Here is a 17,905-nt window from a genome sequence, read left to right on the forward strand (position 1 = left end):
TTCGGCCCACCATGGCTATGCTAACCAACAAACACCAAACTATACTCATCCCATTTCTCTGCATTTGGCTCATAGTGTACTGTGTCCTGACATTTTAAATGCTCATCCAGATGCTTCTTGAATATTGCGAAAGCACCTTCCTCCACCACTGTCCCAGACAGTTCTATGTTTCTACCACCTCTGGGCAGAAAAAGAAACATTTCTCAGCCACTTGCTACTCACCTTATCCTTATGCCCTCTGATCTTATACATAATTGCCATGGGGAAGAGATTCTCATGATCTACTCTATCAATACCTCTCATAACTTTGTATACCTCAGTCAGGTCCCCCCTCGGCCTCCTCTACTCCAGGAAAAACAAACCCACCCTTTCCAGTCTCTGCTTATTACTGAGACTTTTAATCCCAGGCAACATCCTGGCGAATCTCCTCTGCACCATCTCCAGTGCAAATCACATCCTGCCAATAGCATGGCACACATTATCCCATCTGTGGCCTAACCATTGTTTTATAAAGTTATAATGTCCATTGCGAAGAGTGGCTCAGTAGCAGCACTACTGACTGAGCTGGTCTGCAGAGGATGTTTCCACTTATGGGAGAATCCGGAACTGGTGGCTTACTGCTTTTAGAAGGAAAAAAAATCAGAGATTACCCAGTTAAGACAGTGATTAGATGTATTTGTTTTTCTCTTGAAGGCCATGAGCCTTTGAAACTCCCTTGCTGAAAAGGTGAAGGGGGCAAAGTTCTTGAATACTTTTAGGCTAGAGGTAGGTAGAAGTCTTGTAAGTGTGCAGTTGAAATGTTATCTAGATAGACAGGAGTTGAATTTGAGGTTATAACCTGATCAACTCTAACCTCATTGAATGGCGGAGCAACCTTGAGGGGCTGAATGGCCAACTCCTGCTCCTGGTTCATATGTTTGAAGGAGTCATGCATGTTTTTCCTTGCAGAAATAGCAGTTTCTGGACAAGGAGTTGTTGTTCCAACTGTGGCTTTAGGTTGTTACTGAAAACGTAACAGTGCGAACTGGGGGAGATGCCCAAGTTAGCAGGAGTGATAGGGAAAGAGATAACAGTGGAGAAGATTGAGCAGGCAGTGAGGAAGATGAAGAAAGGAAAAACGTCAAGCATATGCAGCTGAAATGCTTGTCAGAGGCAGGAGAGATGGAAGCTAGAGGCAGATCAGTACAAGCTGTGGAAAAGAGTGTTCAAAGAAAAAGCGAGCTTCAAGGAGAAAACAAGCAGCAAAATCTTAAGGTGCAGAAGGGAAGAAATCGAGTTGATTGGCGGAAATGGAAGGATGTGCAGAAGAACTGATAAAGGTGTAATGGTCTGAATAATGTATAGAAATAAAAACAATTTAAAAAGAACTGCAAATAAAACAATATATAGCACTGAAATTATACAGTAAGTAAATCAGCATTTGTTTGGAAAAAAAAATTTTAACCCTTCAGCTATAACCATTTGCCTGTATTGTCAAAGAGTTCCACTTGAAATGTTAAGCTGTCCTTTGTATACACACCATTTTCAGAAAGCAGCTCGATTAAGCTCTAGTAAAGTGATTGACTTTAAAAGGGGATGTGGTGCTCTTTTCAATTCTTTCCACTAAGTTTTCACTATGCGATAAGAATATCTTAAGGAGCTGAAGCAGATTTATAAGGGACCAGTCTACTTCCGTTATAATAATTCTACTTTTTTAGATGGGAGAGGGTATATTCCCAATCATTCGAAGAAATGAAATGCAATGAATGCATTTGGTATATTTAGACTTTAGAAATATATTTGATAAAGAGATGTGAGAATTGGTAAAGAGGGAAGGATTAATTACAATACATTAAGGTAGATAAATCTCTGGGATGTGATGAAGTGTATCCCAGGACTTCGTGAGAGGATAGGGAGGAAATTGCAGGGCCCCTAGTGGAAATATCTGTATCATTGCTAGCCACACGTAATGTGCCTGAAGAATGGAGAGTGGCTAATGTTGTGCTATTATTTAAGAAAAGGCTGCATGGAAGTACCTGGAACTACAGACTGGTGATCCTAACAACAATGGTGGGTAAGCCGCTAAAGGGAATTCTGACAGACGGGATTATATAGGCATTTGGAGAAGCAGGACTCATTTGGGACAATCAGTATGGCTTTGAGTGTGGGAAATCGTGTCTCACAAATTTGTTTGGGTTTTTTTGAAGGGGTGACCAAGAAAATAGATGAGGGCAGCGTTGTAAGTCAGTGTCTAAGCAGATTTTAGCAGGGCCTTTGACAAGATACTGCATGGTGGGTGTTTAGGTTAAATCTCACAGGATCCAGGGAGAGCTAGCTAATTAGATACAAAATAGGTTTGCGGTAGAAGATAGAGGCTGATAGCAGAGGGTTGTTTTTCAAACTGGAGGCCTGTGACCAGTAGAGTATCAGAGGGATTGGTGCTGAATCCACTGTTACTCATCATTTATGTAAATGATTTGGATGAGAATCTAGCAGGTATGGTTAGTAAGTTCATGGATGATACAAAGATTGGTGGTTTAGTGGACAGTGAAGAAGGTTATCTGGGAATGCAGTAAGATCTTGATCAACTGGTCCAGCGGGCTGGGGATTGGCAGATGGAGTTTAGATAGATGTAAAGTGTTGCATTTCAGTAAAGCAAACTAGGTTAGGGCTTACAGTGTCAATGGTAGGGTCCTGGGGATTATTAAAGAACATGTAGGGGTACAGGTTCATAGCCCCTTGAAAATAGTAGACAGGTGGTGAAGAAGGTTTTTGGCATGTTACCTTTCATTGGTCAGAGCATTGAATATAGGTGTTGGGGTGTCTTGTTGCTGCTGTATTGGATATTGCTGAGGCCACATTTGGAGTACTACATGCAGTTCTGGTCACCACTCTATAGAAAGGATATTATTAAACTAGAAAGAGTGCAGAAAATATTTACTGGGATGCTACTTGAACTATAAGGGTTGTGTTATAGGGAGAAGTTGGATAGGCTGGGACTTTTTCTTCCCTGGACCATAGGAGACTGAGAGGTGACCTTACAGAGCTATATAAAATCATGAGAGGCATAGATAAGGTAGCTAGTGGCCACCTTTTCTCCATGGTAGAAGAGTTTAAAACTAGAGGACATAGGTTTAAGGTGAGAGGGGAGAGATACAAGAGGATTCAGAGGGACTGTTTTTTCACACAGTGGGTGGTGACTATCCGGAATGGGCTGCCAGAGGTAGTGGTGGAAGCGAGTACAGTTTTGTCACTTAAGAAACATTTAGACAGGTACGTGGGTGGGATAGGTTTGGAGGGATATGAACCAAATGCAGACAAATGGGACTAGTTTAAATTGTGAAACATGGGCAAGTTGGGCCGCAGGGCCAGTTTTCATGCTGTAGACCACAATGATTCTAATTGTACATTTTTCAAGCATATGAGTTGAAATAAGTGATGCTGTCCAGACACCCGTGTCTAGAGTTTACTACAGTTTGAATGAGTGGAAGTGGCCTTAGCTAACTGACCAAATAGGGAACCAACAGAGAGCTCAGCAATACCAACATGCCAGGAGGGGAGAGGCCATTTTGGATTTGGTGCTCGGCAATGAGCCAGGACAGGTGTCAGATCTCGTGGTGGGAGAACGCTTTGGCGACTGTGACCAGAACAGCCTCACATTTACCATAGCCATGGAAAGGGAAAGGAGCAGTTACCAGGGGAAGATATTTAAGTGGGGTAAAGGAAACTATGACGCTATCAGGCAGGAGTTGGGAAGTACAGATTGGGATCAATTGTTCCACAGAAAGGGCACAGCAGACATGTGGAGGCTGTTTAAGGAGCAGTTGTTGCGAGTGATGTATAAATTTGTTCCACTGAGACAGGTAAGAAGGGGTAAGATTAAGGAGCCTTGGATGACGGGTACAGAGGTGCTTCTTGTCAAAGAGAAAAAGGCAGCGTACGTAAGGTGGATGAAGCAAGGGTCTAGCACGGCTTTAGAGGATTACAGGCTTGCTCGGAAGGAGCTCAAAAGTGGACTGAGAAGGGCCAGGAGGGGGCACGAGAAAGGCTGGGCAGGAAGGATTAGGGAGAACCCGAAGGCATTTTACTCATACGTGAGGAATAAGAGAATGATCAGGGAGAAGGTAGGGCCGATCAGGGATAGCGTAGGGAACTTGTGCGTGGAGTCTGAGCAGATAGGGGAAGCCCTAAATGAGTTTTTTGCTTCGGTTTTCACTAAGGAAAGGGACCTTGTTGTGAATGAGAACTTTGAGGAGCAGGAAAACAGGCTTGAACAGATCAAGATTGAGGAAGTTGATGTGCTGGAAATTTTGGCAAACATTAAGATTGATAAGTCCCCAGGGCCAGACCAGATTTATCCTAGGTTGCTCCGGGAAGTGAGAAAGGAGGTTGCTAAGCCGCTGGAGAAGATCTTTGCTTCCTCACTCTCCATGGGAGTCGTACTGGGAGATTGGAGGGAGGCAAATGTTGTTCCTCTTTTTAAGAAAGGGAATAGGGAAATCCCTGGAAATTACAGACCAGTCAGTCTTACGTCTGTGGTCAGCAAGGTTTTGGAAAGAATTCTGAGGGATAGGATTTATGACTATTTGGAAAAGCATAGCATGATTAAAGGGAGTCAGCATGGCTTTGTGAGGGGCAGGTCATGCCTCACAAATCTTATTGAGTTCTTTGAGGATGTCACGAGACAGGTTGACGAGGGTCGAGCAGTGGATGTGGTGTACATGGACTTCAGCAAGGCATTTTATAAGGTTCCTCATGGCAGGCTCATTCATAAAGTCAGGAGGTATGGCATACAGGGTGATTTGGCTGTCTGGATTCAGAATTGGTTGGCTGACAGGAGGCAGAGAGTGGTTGTAGATGGTAAGTATTCTGCCTGGAGGTCAGTGCTGAGTGGTGTCCCACTTGGCTCTGTTCTTGGGCCTCTGCTAACTATAGTTTTTATAAATGACTTGGATGAGGAGGTTGAGGGGTGGGTTAGTATGTTTGCTGTTGACACAAAGGTTGGAGGTGCCGTTGATAGTATCGAGGGCTATTGCAGGCTTCAGCGAGACATTGACAGAATGCAGAGCTGGGCTGAGAAATGGCAGATGGAGTTCAACCTGGATAAACGCGAAGTGATGCATTTTGGAAGGTCGAACTTAAATGCTGAATATTAAAGGCAGGATTCTTGGCAGTGTGGAGGAACAGCGGGATCTTGGTGTTCAAGTGCATAGCTCCCTCAAAGTTGCCACCCAGGTGGATAAGGTTGTTAAGAAAGCATATGGTGTTTTGGCTTTCATTAACAGGGGGATCGAGCTTAAGAGCCGCGATGTTATGCTGCAGTTGTACAAAACCCTGGTGAGACCACACTTGGAATATTGTGTCCAGTTCTGGTCGCCCTATTATAGGAAAGATGTGGAGGTTTTGGAGAGGGTGCCAAGGAGGTTTACCAGGATGCTGCCTGGACTGGAGTGCTTCTCTTACGAGGAGAGGTTGACTGAGCTCGGACTTTTCTCTCTGGAGAGAACGAGGAAGAGAGGTGACCTGATCGAGGTGTACAAGGTAAGAGAGGAATGGATAGAGTCGATAGCCAGAGACCTTTCCCCAGGGCAGGATTGACTGCCACAAGGGGTCATAGTTTTAAGGTGTTAGGAGGAAGGTATAGAAGTGACGTCAGAGGGAGGTTCTTCACCCAGAGAGTTGTGAGCGCATGGAATAGTTTACCAGTGGTAGTCGTGGAAGTGGAGTCATTAGTGACATTTAAGCGACTGCTGGACATGCACATGGACAACAGTGAATTGAGGGGAATGTAGGTTAGGTTATTTTTGGATAAGGATTATTCCATGGCACAACACCGTGGGCCGAAGGGCCTGTACTGTGCTGTACTTTTCTGGGTTCTATGTTCTATGAAGTGCCAGCTGCAATTCACAGAGACATTGGGGAGACAAAGAATGGGTGACAGAAATTTCTGGGGGCAAAATGACATTTTTGCAGGGTGGGGAGCAACATGACTCCCCTAGTGCCCCATACCCAATCCCAATTCTGCACAATGAGAAGAATTGATAATAGAAAGCTGCTTAGGTCCCCAGTTATGACTATGTCGTGTTCAGATAATATTGAAATCTACGATGCAGTTCAATATCTGGGATTAAAGCAAAATTGCGATGATATAGTTATGGCTAGTAACTTATCTGTTGCAGTAGAAAAGTTTGAGGGCAAATCTAACAAGGTCTCAAAGTTTTGAAAGACCAGGAGAGAAAAGAAACAGTCCAAGATTATATCCACTTGACATTAAGTTAGAATCTCGGTGGCATCAACTTAAACGATTATAAAGAAATGTGTTCACACAAAGGAGCAGTAGGATTTTGAATGTATTAATACGAAGGAAAACCAAGGAGTAAATTTTGACAAGACTGTCTTGGACGTGGAGCTAATAGTGAGACGAGCAAAATGGAATAAGAGCCTCCTTCTGTGCACAAATCTCATGTTAACAAACCTGCCTATTTCTTCATACCATTTCATCGTTTCAATCTTAATGTGTTTAACTGAATCATACTTTAATGTCTATTTATTTAGCTTTAATAAGAACTTCCTATAATTTCAGTTCATTGTACGAATACATTTCTATTAAATCTGATTCTTTTGAGTTGATACCCTTAGTCACTTATATACTGACAAGTGGATAAATGAATTCTTGTTCAGAGGCCGATGGATTTATTCAATGGTTTATTTTAGTTCTGCTTCTATGAAATAGGATAAACAGTGCTGCATAAGATAAAACTATTCTTTGTTATTTTGGCATGCTTCAGGTTAATAAGGTTTTGAGACAACATCACATCAAGCCTCACTGGATGTTTGCAATGGATAACATTATCCGTCGTGCAGTACAGGCAGCAGTCACCATTCTCATTCCAGGTACTCCATTCCTCACCTCTGGAATATATCTCATCATTATTTTTTAAGCCTCACATTTTATTTTGTGACATTTTGGTTCCTGGAAGAAAATGTTAGGAAAACAAATTTGGTCCCGTCGCAGCAAAATCCCATTCATTATCAAAAGTCAAGTTTTGTGAGACAGTTACTTGGGCCCTTTCTCTTAGAGTAATAACAATTGTGAATGCTGTTGCTTCCATTTGCCTATGGCTGTACCTTTACTAAATCCTTTTTGGATCTAACACAATAATTCCCATTACTTGGTGTTGCTTGGAAATGGAACTCATCCCAGATAAACAAGTCTTCAATGACTTCTCCATGCAAGTTTTCCAATGATTGAACAGGTCACTCCTTACCGACTCTAGTGCTAATCTATTCCAGCTTCATCTTTTAAATTCTTGGCTGCATTTCATTACTGCGACATCGCGTTTTGGTTGCTGTGACCACGGTTTGGGTTAAATTTGATTTCAGCTTTTTTGTTTTGTTCATCACAAGGAAAACTTTATTGATTGTAACTTCCTCTGTCTTTATCTCCACACTGATTTGATCAGTCTGATCCATTGCAAATTTGAACTTGTTGATTGGAAGTTCTCAAAAGTTCTTTGGTCTTCTCTAATCTTTCCAGTTGCTCTTTCCTTGCAAGGCTAGGCACAGGCAGTTTTTATGCATTTATAAAGCACATTATAAATCATATCACAATCCATGCTTTCAGCATTCCACAAATATACCACGTAACTTACAAAATTTTGAACCCCAATAATGGTAAAATTGAAGTCTGCATCCTACAGTGAAAGAATAGGTTACTGTGCTATTTGAATCTTGGGGCCAGTTATCCATGAAGCCGCATTTCTTCTTCGTAATTGTGCTGAGACAGCAACATCAATGGAAGCCCATGTGAATTTACCGCCTTGTCAGTAGATTACCGATCAGTAGGGTTGTTGTGTGTGCAGTGGGTAGTGTCTTGACCTCTGGAGGTCTGAGCTCACATCTCATAACAAGTCTAAATAAGTTCATTAGAAAATAAATAGAATTCCAATCAGAAGTAGCAGAATTTTGGATGTTTGAGTTGAACATAGTTTCCCATTTTGCCTAGCCTCCAAAGTCAGAATGAGAATCATACAGATTGATTGATTGTCATGCATCTAGTCGAACCTTTTATCAGCATGTCCCTTGGCAATGAAAACTAAAATAGGTTTTTGAAAACAGCCAGTAACATATGACCGTGACCGTTTGTACCAAAGTGAATATGGTAGACCTAAACATTGCAATCTTGGAAAATGGCTGCAGTCTCGTGGAGTAATGCTGAGATTGAACCCACTGATGTCTTCTCTTGCTGACTTTACCAGTGTCTACAGCAAATATTCATGAGGCCAACTGATGCTGTGTTCATAATGGTTGCATATTCAGGGCCCCTTCGCTGTTCATGACCAAGATAGAACATAGAACATTACAGCACAGTACAGGCCCTTCGGCCCTTGATGTTGTGCTGACCTGTCATACCGATCTCAAGCCCATCTAACCTACACTATTCCATGTACGTCCATATGCTCATCCAATGACAACTTAAATGTACCTAAAGTTGGCAAATCTACTATCGTTGCAGGCAAAGCGTTCCATTCCCTTACTACCGTCTGAGTAAAGAAACTACCTCTGACATCTGTCCTATATCTTTCACCCCTCAATTTAAAGCTATGCCCCCTCGTGCTCGCCGTCACCATCCGAGGAAAAAGGCTCTCCCTATCCACCCTACCTAACCCTCTGATTATTTTATATGTTTCAATTAAGTCACCTCTCAACCTTCTTCTCTCTAATGAAAACAGCCTCAAGTCCCTCAGCCTTTCCTTGTAAGACCTTCCCTCCATACCAGGCAACATCCTAGTAAATCTCCTCTGCACCCTTTCCAAAGCTTCCACATCCTTCTTATAATGCGGTGACCAGAACTGTACACAATACTCCAAGTGCGGCCGCACCAGAGTTTTGTACAGCTGTAGCATAACCTCTTGGTTCCGGGACTCGATCCCTCTATTAATAAAAGCCAAAACACTGTATGCCTTCTTAACAGCCCTGTCAACCTGGGTGGCAACTTTTAAGGATCTGTGTACATGGACACCGAGATCTCTCTGCTCATCTACACTACCAAGAATCTTACCGTTAGCCCTGTACTTTGCTTTCCGGTTACTCCTACCAAAGTGCATCACCTCACACTTGTCTGCATTAAACTCCATTTGCTACCTCTCAGCCCAGCTCTGCAGCTTATCTATGTCTCTCTGCAACCTACAGCATCCTTTGTCACTATCCACAACTGCACCGACCTTAGTGTTGTCTGCAAATTTACTAACCCATCCTTCTACGCCCTCACCCAGGTCATTTATAAAAATGACAAACAGCAGTGGACCCAACACCGACCCTTGTGGTGCACCACTAGTAACTAGTCTCCAGGATGAACATTTCCCATCAATTACCACCCTCTGTCTTCTTTCAGCAAGCCAATTTCCGATCCAAACTGCTATATCTCCCACAATTCCATTCCTCCGCATTTTGTACAATAGCCTATTGTGGGGAACCTTATCGAACGCCTTGCTGAAATCCATATACACCACATCAACCGGTTTACTCTCATCTACCTGTTTGGTCACCTTCTCAAAGAACTCAATAAGGTTTGTGAGGCACGACCTTCCCTTCACAAAACCGTGCTGACTATCCCTAATCAATTTATTCTTTTCTAGATGATTATAAATCCTATCCCTTATAACCTTTTCCAACATTTTACCAACAACTAAGGTAAGGCTCACTGGTCTATAATTACCAGGGTTGTCTCTACCCCCCTTCTTGAGCAGGGGAAACCACATTTGCTATCCTCCAGTCATCTGGCACCATTCCTGTAGACAATGATGAGTTAAAGATCAATGCCAAAGACTCTGCAATCTCCTCCCTGGCTTCCCAGAGGATCCGAGGATAAATCCCATCCGGCCCAGGGGTCTTCACCTTCTGAAGGATTTCTAATACCTCTTCCGTGTGAACCTCAATCCCACCTAATCTAGTAGCCTGTATCTCAGTATTCTCCTCGACAACATTGTCATTTTCTAGAGTGAGTACTGTTGAAAAATATTCATTTAGCACTTCCCCTATCTCATCTGACTCCACACACAACTTACCACTACTATCCTTGATTGGGCCTAATCTTACTTTCGTCATTCTTTTATTCCTTAAATACGTATAGAAAGCCTTAGGGTTTACCCTCATCCTATCCGCCAACAACTTCTCATGTTTCCTCCTGGCTTTTCTGAGCTCTCTCTTTAGGTCTTTCCTGGCTACCTCGTAGCCCTCAAGTGCCCTAACTGAGCCTTCACATCTCATCCTAACATAAGCCGCCTTCTTCCTCTTGACCAGAGATTCCACCTCCTTCGTAAACCACGGCTCCCGCACTCTACAGCTTCCTCCCTGCCTGACAGGTACATATTTATCTAGGACACACAGGAGCTTTTCCTTGAATAAGCTCCACATTTCTAATGTGCCCATCCCCTGCAGTTTCCTTCCCCATTCTCTGCTCCCTAAATCTTGCCTAATCTCATCGTAATTGCCTTTTCCCCAGCTATAACTCTTGCCCAGTGGTATACACCTATCCCTTTCCATCACTAATGTAAACATAACAGAATTGTGATCGCTATTACCAAAGTGCTCACCTACTTCCAAATCTAACACCTGACCGGGCTCATTACCCAGTACCAAATCTAATGTGGCTTCGCCCTTGTTGGCCGATCTACATACTGTGTCAGGAAGCCCTCCTGCACACTCTGGACAAAAACTGACCCAACTATAGTACTCAAACTATAGTGTTCCCAGTCAATATCTGGAAAGTTGAAGACCCCATGACAACTGCCCTGTCTCTCTCACTCCTATCGAGAATCATCTTTGCTATCCTTTCCTCTACATCTCTGGAACTATTCGGAGGCCTATAGAAAACTCCCAACAGGGTGACCTCTCCTTTCCTGTTTCTAACCTCAGCCCATACTACCTCAGTTGACGAATCCCCAAACATCCTTTCTGCAACTGTAATACTGTCCTTGACCAACAATGCCACACCTCCGCCCCTTTTACCATCTTCTCTGTTCTCACTGAAACATCTAAATCCCGGAACCTGCAGCAACCATTCCTGTCCCTGCTCTATCCATGTCTCCAAAATGGCCACAACATCGAAGTCCCAGGTACTAACCCATGCTGCAAGTTCACCCACCTTATTCCGGACGCTCCTGGCATTGAAGTAGATACACTTCAATCCAACTTCTTGCTTGCTGGAACCATCTTGCTTCCCTGAAACTTTATTTCGGACCACCCTACTCTCAACCTTTTCTATAGTCAAACTACAATTTTGGTGCCCATCCAGTGACTTGCCACAGTCAGTGCAACTTATGTAAATTCTCCTGCTAGCCCCGATCCAGCTCCCCCTCAGGCCCTGTATAAGCATGCCAATGCAACAATACAAAAGGCAATCTTTATTCATAAAGTGTAATCAGCACCTGGATGTTACCTCGTTGGCTGACCTATGTATTCGGAAGTAGGTAAGCTAACCTGTCTTGGGGTGCAGACCTCAGGTAACATGGTGGGTTTTTTTCTGAGTTGGCAACCGCCTTGTATTGGAAATCCCCACATTATCTGTACCACTTGGCAACATTGCTCTTACAAGCCAAAACTGAGAGACAGTAAAAATTCAAAGACACCATCAAGCCCACTCCACAATATAATAGCCGGACAATCCTCACCCAATATTATGTATCTTCTCCCTCCCTTCCCACTCAACACCTACAACATCCTCCAAATCTTAAATTAGAAAAAGGACATTTTGCACAAAATCATGAAGAACATGAAATAAATAGTGGTTTCCATTAAAATTACAGCCCTAGTTAATGACAGATCTCACCTTCCAGGTTTTTGTTTGTTTTGTAAGTGTTTAGGCACTAATATTTCAATGGCTATTTGATTGCTTAGAATTACACTCTCATTTTGGCACTGCCTCTGAGGGAGAAGGGCTGGACAAAGGTACAGATGAGGTGGAACATCCCATGTATCAACAGGAAGAGGAAGGTGAAAACAAGGACCTTCCTGTTACTCCAAGAGTGAACACTTTTAGTTCAGTCACATCGCAAGACTTCCAGCACTTACAAAATCCTCTGAGTGTGCAGCTGGGAAAACTGAGACTGGAGACAAACAGGTATTGAGCCTTTAAATGAAAGCAAAATATTACATATAACTGGAAATCTGAAATAAAATGAACAACTGCTGGAGAAACTCAACAGGTCTGACAACATCTGTGGAGAGAGAAACTGAGTTAGCAATTCCAGTCAAAGTGATTCTCCATTGGCACAGTTCTGAGGAAATGTCAGATATGACTTGAACTGTTAATTCTATTTCTCTCTCTGCTGACCTCCTGAGCTTCCCCAGCACTTTTGTAAGAAGAAGTCATAGAATCCCTACAGTGTGGAGACAAGCCCTTCGGCCCAACAAATACACACCAAACCTCAGAGCAACCCACCTAATCTACACATCCCTGGATACAATGGGAAATTTAGCATGGCCGATGCACCTAGCCTGCACATCCTTGGACTGTGGGAGGAAACCGGAGCACCTGGAGGAAACCCACACAGACACGGGGAGAATGTGCAAACTCCACACCGACAGTCACCCGAGGCTGGAATTGAACCCAGGTCCCTGGCACCGTGAGGCAGCAGTGCTAACCACTGAGCCACCGGGCCGCCCTTTGTTTTAATTTCAGGTATTGACCCTTTGTGCATCTTGAGTCTTGAGGTAGAAACTCCTAGGTGCCATCATCTACAACTTTAGTCTTTTACAAAACCGCAGCAAAGTTGAACCTTGGTGTTAGACTCAGTGGCAGGTTCTTACAACTTTGAGACGGGAGGTTGTGAGTTCAAATTTCACCTGGCACTTTAGTGCAATACTGTGTTGTCTTCCAGAGATGCTGTCTCTTAGATGGACAGTAAATATCCCAGGGCACATTTTTGAAGAAGAACAGTGGAGATCCCCAGATCTCTTGCAACTATGTATTGCTCAACTAATACCGAAAGGTAATGATCTGCTGATGTATTTCACTGTAGCTTCTGGGATCTTGTGCAGGTACTCTGTTACATTTCAAAATTACGAAGGGGACTCATTTAAACAATAACTTTGACTTCGGGGATATCTTGAGATTGTTAAAGACACCTGAATATAATTTAGATGTACAGTCAATCCTTAGCCAGTTGAATTTACAAGCAACTGAATGCTCATCCTCCTTTAGCAATCTTCAAAAGTTGGTAAGAATCTCCCCTATCATTATGCCTACAAGATCTAATTACAAACAAAAGGACTATAGCATTAATTCAAAGATAATGGGAACTGGAGATTCCAAGATAATAAAATGTGAGGCTGGATGAACACAGCAGGCCAAGCAGCTGTGCTCCTGAGATGCTGCTTGGCCTGCTGTGTTCATCCAGCCTCACATTTTATTATCATAGCATTAATTCAAAGCTGTTTCCAAATTTCAAGATTGTAAATTGTTTATCCTATTGGTTATCATGTAATCTGAACACACTTAAATACTGTGTGTTAACTCACTGCCTGTTAATATTGTCTGTTTTTTTCAACCATAGATAAGGAAAACGGGTGAAAGCTATGTTGTACATAATTGATGATAATGAAGCTGTCTCTTGCAGCTTTGCTATGTGACACTAGTGACCATATTTAAAATGTACCTCATGGACTGTAGAAGGCCTTTGAACATCTTGGGATCATGAAATACACCATATAAACACAACTTTGTGTTGCTTGTTAATTTGTGAGATGATCTCATTGTGACCCTGTAGGCTTTTGGAAGACTTGGTCCGGAAGGAAAAAGAGTATCAGAAGCTTCTTCAACAAACAGTTGAACAGATGCAGCAGGATATGTATTTTCTCCAGTTAAAATCCAAACCAACAGGTAATGAAATAAATTGAAAATGAAGATGGTAGATGGGTGCCACTCAAGAAACTGCCCACTGCAGATTATCTTCCTCCTCTAGATCTTTTAGATTGTACTGAAGGGAATGTGCAGCCCAAACACACTAGAATTTATTGTTTAACCACTCCCATTAGCCAAAACACATCTATGTATGTTTAAATTCGTGCAAAACTGGCTGTAACTTTTTTTTTGAAATGTTTCATCATTTATTTTGTCCATCTCAGCTGATTCTTCTTTTAGCTCACTATTATAGAACAGTGCTGACTGCATTGTCTTCTCCATTCATAGATATCTCAGTTGCTTCAGTACAAAACCCTCCTGAACATAACAGAGTGGATCAAGAGCTCACTGAATGGCTGCAAGAACAGGGAGCAGATCTATATACAATAAACAGGGTAATGGCTAGTATCTCTGATGCCAAATTGATTAAAAATTCAAAACTGTTTCTAGTCAATGGACAGTTGTTTAACCCAATGACTTATTACTGTTTTTGCTGTGGATTCTTGGATTTGGGCAGAGAAGAGTTTTTTAATGGTATTAATAATTTGTCATCTTCTTGTTTTTCATTTATTTCCATTAATCTTTCCTTATTTCTTCTCCAGGCTTCATTTATATTCTGTCTTCCCCTTCCTTCTTTTGGGTTTCTCTTTGTTTATCTCACCCTTCTCTCTCCCTCCATTTCTTCTACCTTTTTCACAGGAAGAAAATACGTATTCCACCTCTCCCTGGTGTATGTCTGTAACAGCTGATCTTCTATCTCCGTACCATTTTCCTGCATGATCCAATATATCTTAATGTCTCTCATCTAGAAATCTATTGATACATACTTGATGAATAAGCCTCTGCTGGCCTGTGGGGTAGAGAATTTGAAAGATTCACCATAGGCTTAATAAGGAAATTCCTCCTCTTCCCGGTTCTAAATGTCTTAAAGCCTCTTATTCTGACACTGCCCTGTGGTTCAGCACCCCTCCCTCAGCCAGGGAAGACGTCCTTCCTGTATCGACGTTGCCGAATTCTGTGAGTATTTTCATGTCTCACTGAGGTCACATCTTTCTAAAGGCCACAGAATACAGGCCTGTTCTCCCCAATCGCCCCTCAAGAGACAATCCCGCCATCCCAGAATTTAGCTTGGTGGGTCTTCATTGCATAACAAGCATATACTTTCTTAGGGAGTGTTGTGGTGCAGTGATAGTGTCTCAACATCAGGGCCAAGAGGTCTTGGTTCCGGATCCACTTGCCCCAGACATGTAGCATAACATGTCTGAACAGGTTGACTGAAATAACTATCCTTCCTTGGTTAAGTGAACACAATACCCAAAATGCGGTTTTGCCAAGGCTCAGTACAGATGCAGCATGACTTCTTTACTCAATTCCTGTTGTAATAAAGGCCACATGCCATTTGCTGTCCTAATTTTTTGCTGTGCTTGCACGTTAGCCTTCAGTGACTTATGAACTTTGACATTTTAAATTTGGTTCATTTGTTGTCATGTGTGTTATGCTACAAAATGCAGTGAAAAGTGTTGTGTAGTGTTACCACTTACCAGCGCCGTCTAAAAACACAGAAAAATAAACCAAAACATGGAGAATAAAGGCAAAAAAAATGTGTTCAGCTTTATAGAGATAACAAGGCATAGAGCTGGATGAACGCAGCAGGCCAAGCAGCATCAGAGGAGCAGGAAGGCTGACATTTCGGGCCAAGACTCTTCTTCAGAAGGGTCTGGACCCAAAACGTCAGCTTTCCTGCTCCTCTGATGCTGCTTGGCCTGCTGTGTTCATCCAGCTCTATGCCTTGTTATCTCAGATTCTCCAGCATCTGCGGCTCCTACTCTCTCTTCAGCTTCATAGTCCTTATTGTTAAGTGCTCTGCCATGGGTCTGTTGGCCAGCCACAAATCCTCTTCGCCACGCCACTGGAATGAAAGTACCACTCTTTGACAGCATGTTGCCTCCACCGATGCCCTAAACATTATAGAACATAGAACATAGAACAGTACAGCACAGAACAGGCCCTTCAGCCCACAATGTTGTGCTGACAATTGATCCTCATATATGCACCCTCAAATTTCTGTGACCATATGCATGTCCAGCAGTCTCTTAAATGACCCCAATGACCTTGCTTCCACAACTGCTGCTGGCAACGCATTCCATGCTCTCACAACTCTCTGTGTAAAGAACCCGCCTCTGACATCCCCTCTATACTTTCCTCCAACCAGCTTAAAACTATGAGCCCTCGTGCTAGCCATTTCTTCCCTGGGAAATAGTCTCTGGCTATCAACTCTATCTATGCCTCTCATTATCTTGTATACCTCAATTAGGTCCCCTCTCCTCCTCCTTTTCTCCAATGAAAAGAGACCGAGCTCAGTCAACCTCTCTTCATAAGATAAGCCCTCCAGTCCGGGCAGCATCCTGGTAAACCTCCTCTGAACCCTCTCCAAAGCATCCACATCTTTTCTATAATAGGGTGACCAGAACTGGACGCAGTATCCCAAGTGCGGTCTAACCAAAGTTTTACAGAGCTGCAACAAGATCTCACGACTCTTAAATTCAATACCCCTGTTAATGAAAGCCAAAACACCATATGCTTTCTTAACAACCCTGTCCACTTGGGTGGCCATTTTAAGGGATCTATGTATCTGCACACCAAGATCCCTCTGTTCGTCCACACTGTCAAGAATCCTATCCTTAATCCTGTACTCAGCTTTCAAGTTCGACCTTCCAAAATGCATCACCTCGCATTTATCCAGGTTGAACTCCATCTGCCACCTCTCAGCCCATCTCTGCATCCTGTCAATGTCCCGCTGCAGCCTACAACAGCCCTCTATACTGTCAACGACACCTCCAACCTTCGTGTCGTCTGCATACTTGCTGACCCATCCTTCAATCCCCTCATCCAAGTCATTCATAAAAATTACAAACAGTAGAGGCCCAAGGACAGAGCCCTGTGGAACACCACTCACCACTGACTTCCAGGCAGAATATTTTCCTTCTACTACCACTCGCTGTCTTCTGTTGGCCAGCCAATTCTGTATCCAGACAGCTACGTTCCCCTGTATCCCATTCCTCCTGACCTTCTGAATGAGCCTACCATGGGGAACCTTATCAAATGCCTTGCTGAAGTCCATATACACCACATCCACAGCTCGACCCTCATCAACTTTTCTAGTCACATCCTCAAAGAACTCGATAAGGTTTGTGAGGCATGACCTGCCCCTCACAAAGCCGTGTTGACTGCATTTAATCAAGCCATGCTCTTCCAGATGGTCATAAATCCTATCCCTCAGAATCCTTTCTAACACGTTGCAGACGACAGACGTGAGACTTACTGGTCTGTAATTGCCGGGGATTTCCCTTTTCCTTTCTTGAAGAGAGGAATTACATTTGCCTCTCTCCAGTCCTCAGGTACAACTCCATTGGAGAGCGAGGATGCAAAGATCTTCGCAAGTGGCGAAGCAATTGCATTTCTCGTTTCCCAAAGCAGCTGAGGACAAATCTGGTCCGGGCCTGGCAACTTGTCAATCTTAATGTTTGACAAAATTTTCAGCACATCAGCTTCCTCTATCTCTATCCATTCCAGCATGCACACCTGCTCTTCAAAGGTTTCATTCGCTACAAAGTTCGTTTCTTTCGTAAAGATAGAAGCAAAAAACTCATTTAGGGCTTTCCCTACCTCCTCAGACTCTACACACAAGTTCCCTATGCTATCCCTGATCGGCCCTACTCTTTTTTTGACCATTTTCTTATTCCTCACATAAGTGTAAAATGCCTTTGTGTTCTCCCTAATCCGTTCTGCCAAGCCTTTCTCGTGCCCCCTCCTGGCTCTCCTCAGACCATTTTTGAGCTCCTTCCTTGCCTGCCTGTAATCCTCTACAGCTGAGCTTGACCCTAGCTTCCTCTACCTTATGTAAGTTACCTTCTTCCTTTTGACGAGAAGCTCCACCGCTCTCGTCATCCAAGGTTCCTTTATCTTACCCCTTCTTGCCTGTCTCAGAGGGACATATTTATTCATCACTCGCAACAACTGTTC

The 17,905-nt window shown here is 43.1% G+C and overlaps 1 protein-coding gene across 1 annotated transcript in view; it reads left to right on the forward strand.

The window, feature by feature from the left end:
• The window catches only part of map3k15 (mitogen-activated protein kinase kinase kinase 15), a 148,959-nt gene that overhangs the window by 114,272 nt on the left and 16,782 nt on the right, over positions 1-17,905 (forward strand). Inside the window, exons 23-26 of the mRNA XM_059650384.1 lie at positions 6,768-6,873; positions 11,878-12,100; positions 13,749-13,861; positions 14,171-14,277. Of these exons, the coding sequence (XP_059506367.1) occupies positions 6,768-6,873; positions 11,878-12,100; positions 13,749-13,861; positions 14,171-14,277 (549 nt within the window). The remainder of the gene's footprint in view (positions 1-6,767; positions 6,874-11,877; positions 12,101-13,748; positions 13,862-14,170; positions 14,278-17,905) is intronic.

Source organism: Stegostoma tigrinum, chromosome 12, assembly GCF_030684315.1.
Source record: "Stegostoma tigrinum isolate sSteTig4 chromosome 12, sSteTig4.hap1, whole genome shotgun sequence".
Taxonomy (NCBI): domain Eukaryota; kingdom Metazoa; phylum Chordata; class Chondrichthyes; order Orectolobiformes; family Stegostomatidae; genus Stegostoma; species Stegostoma tigrinum.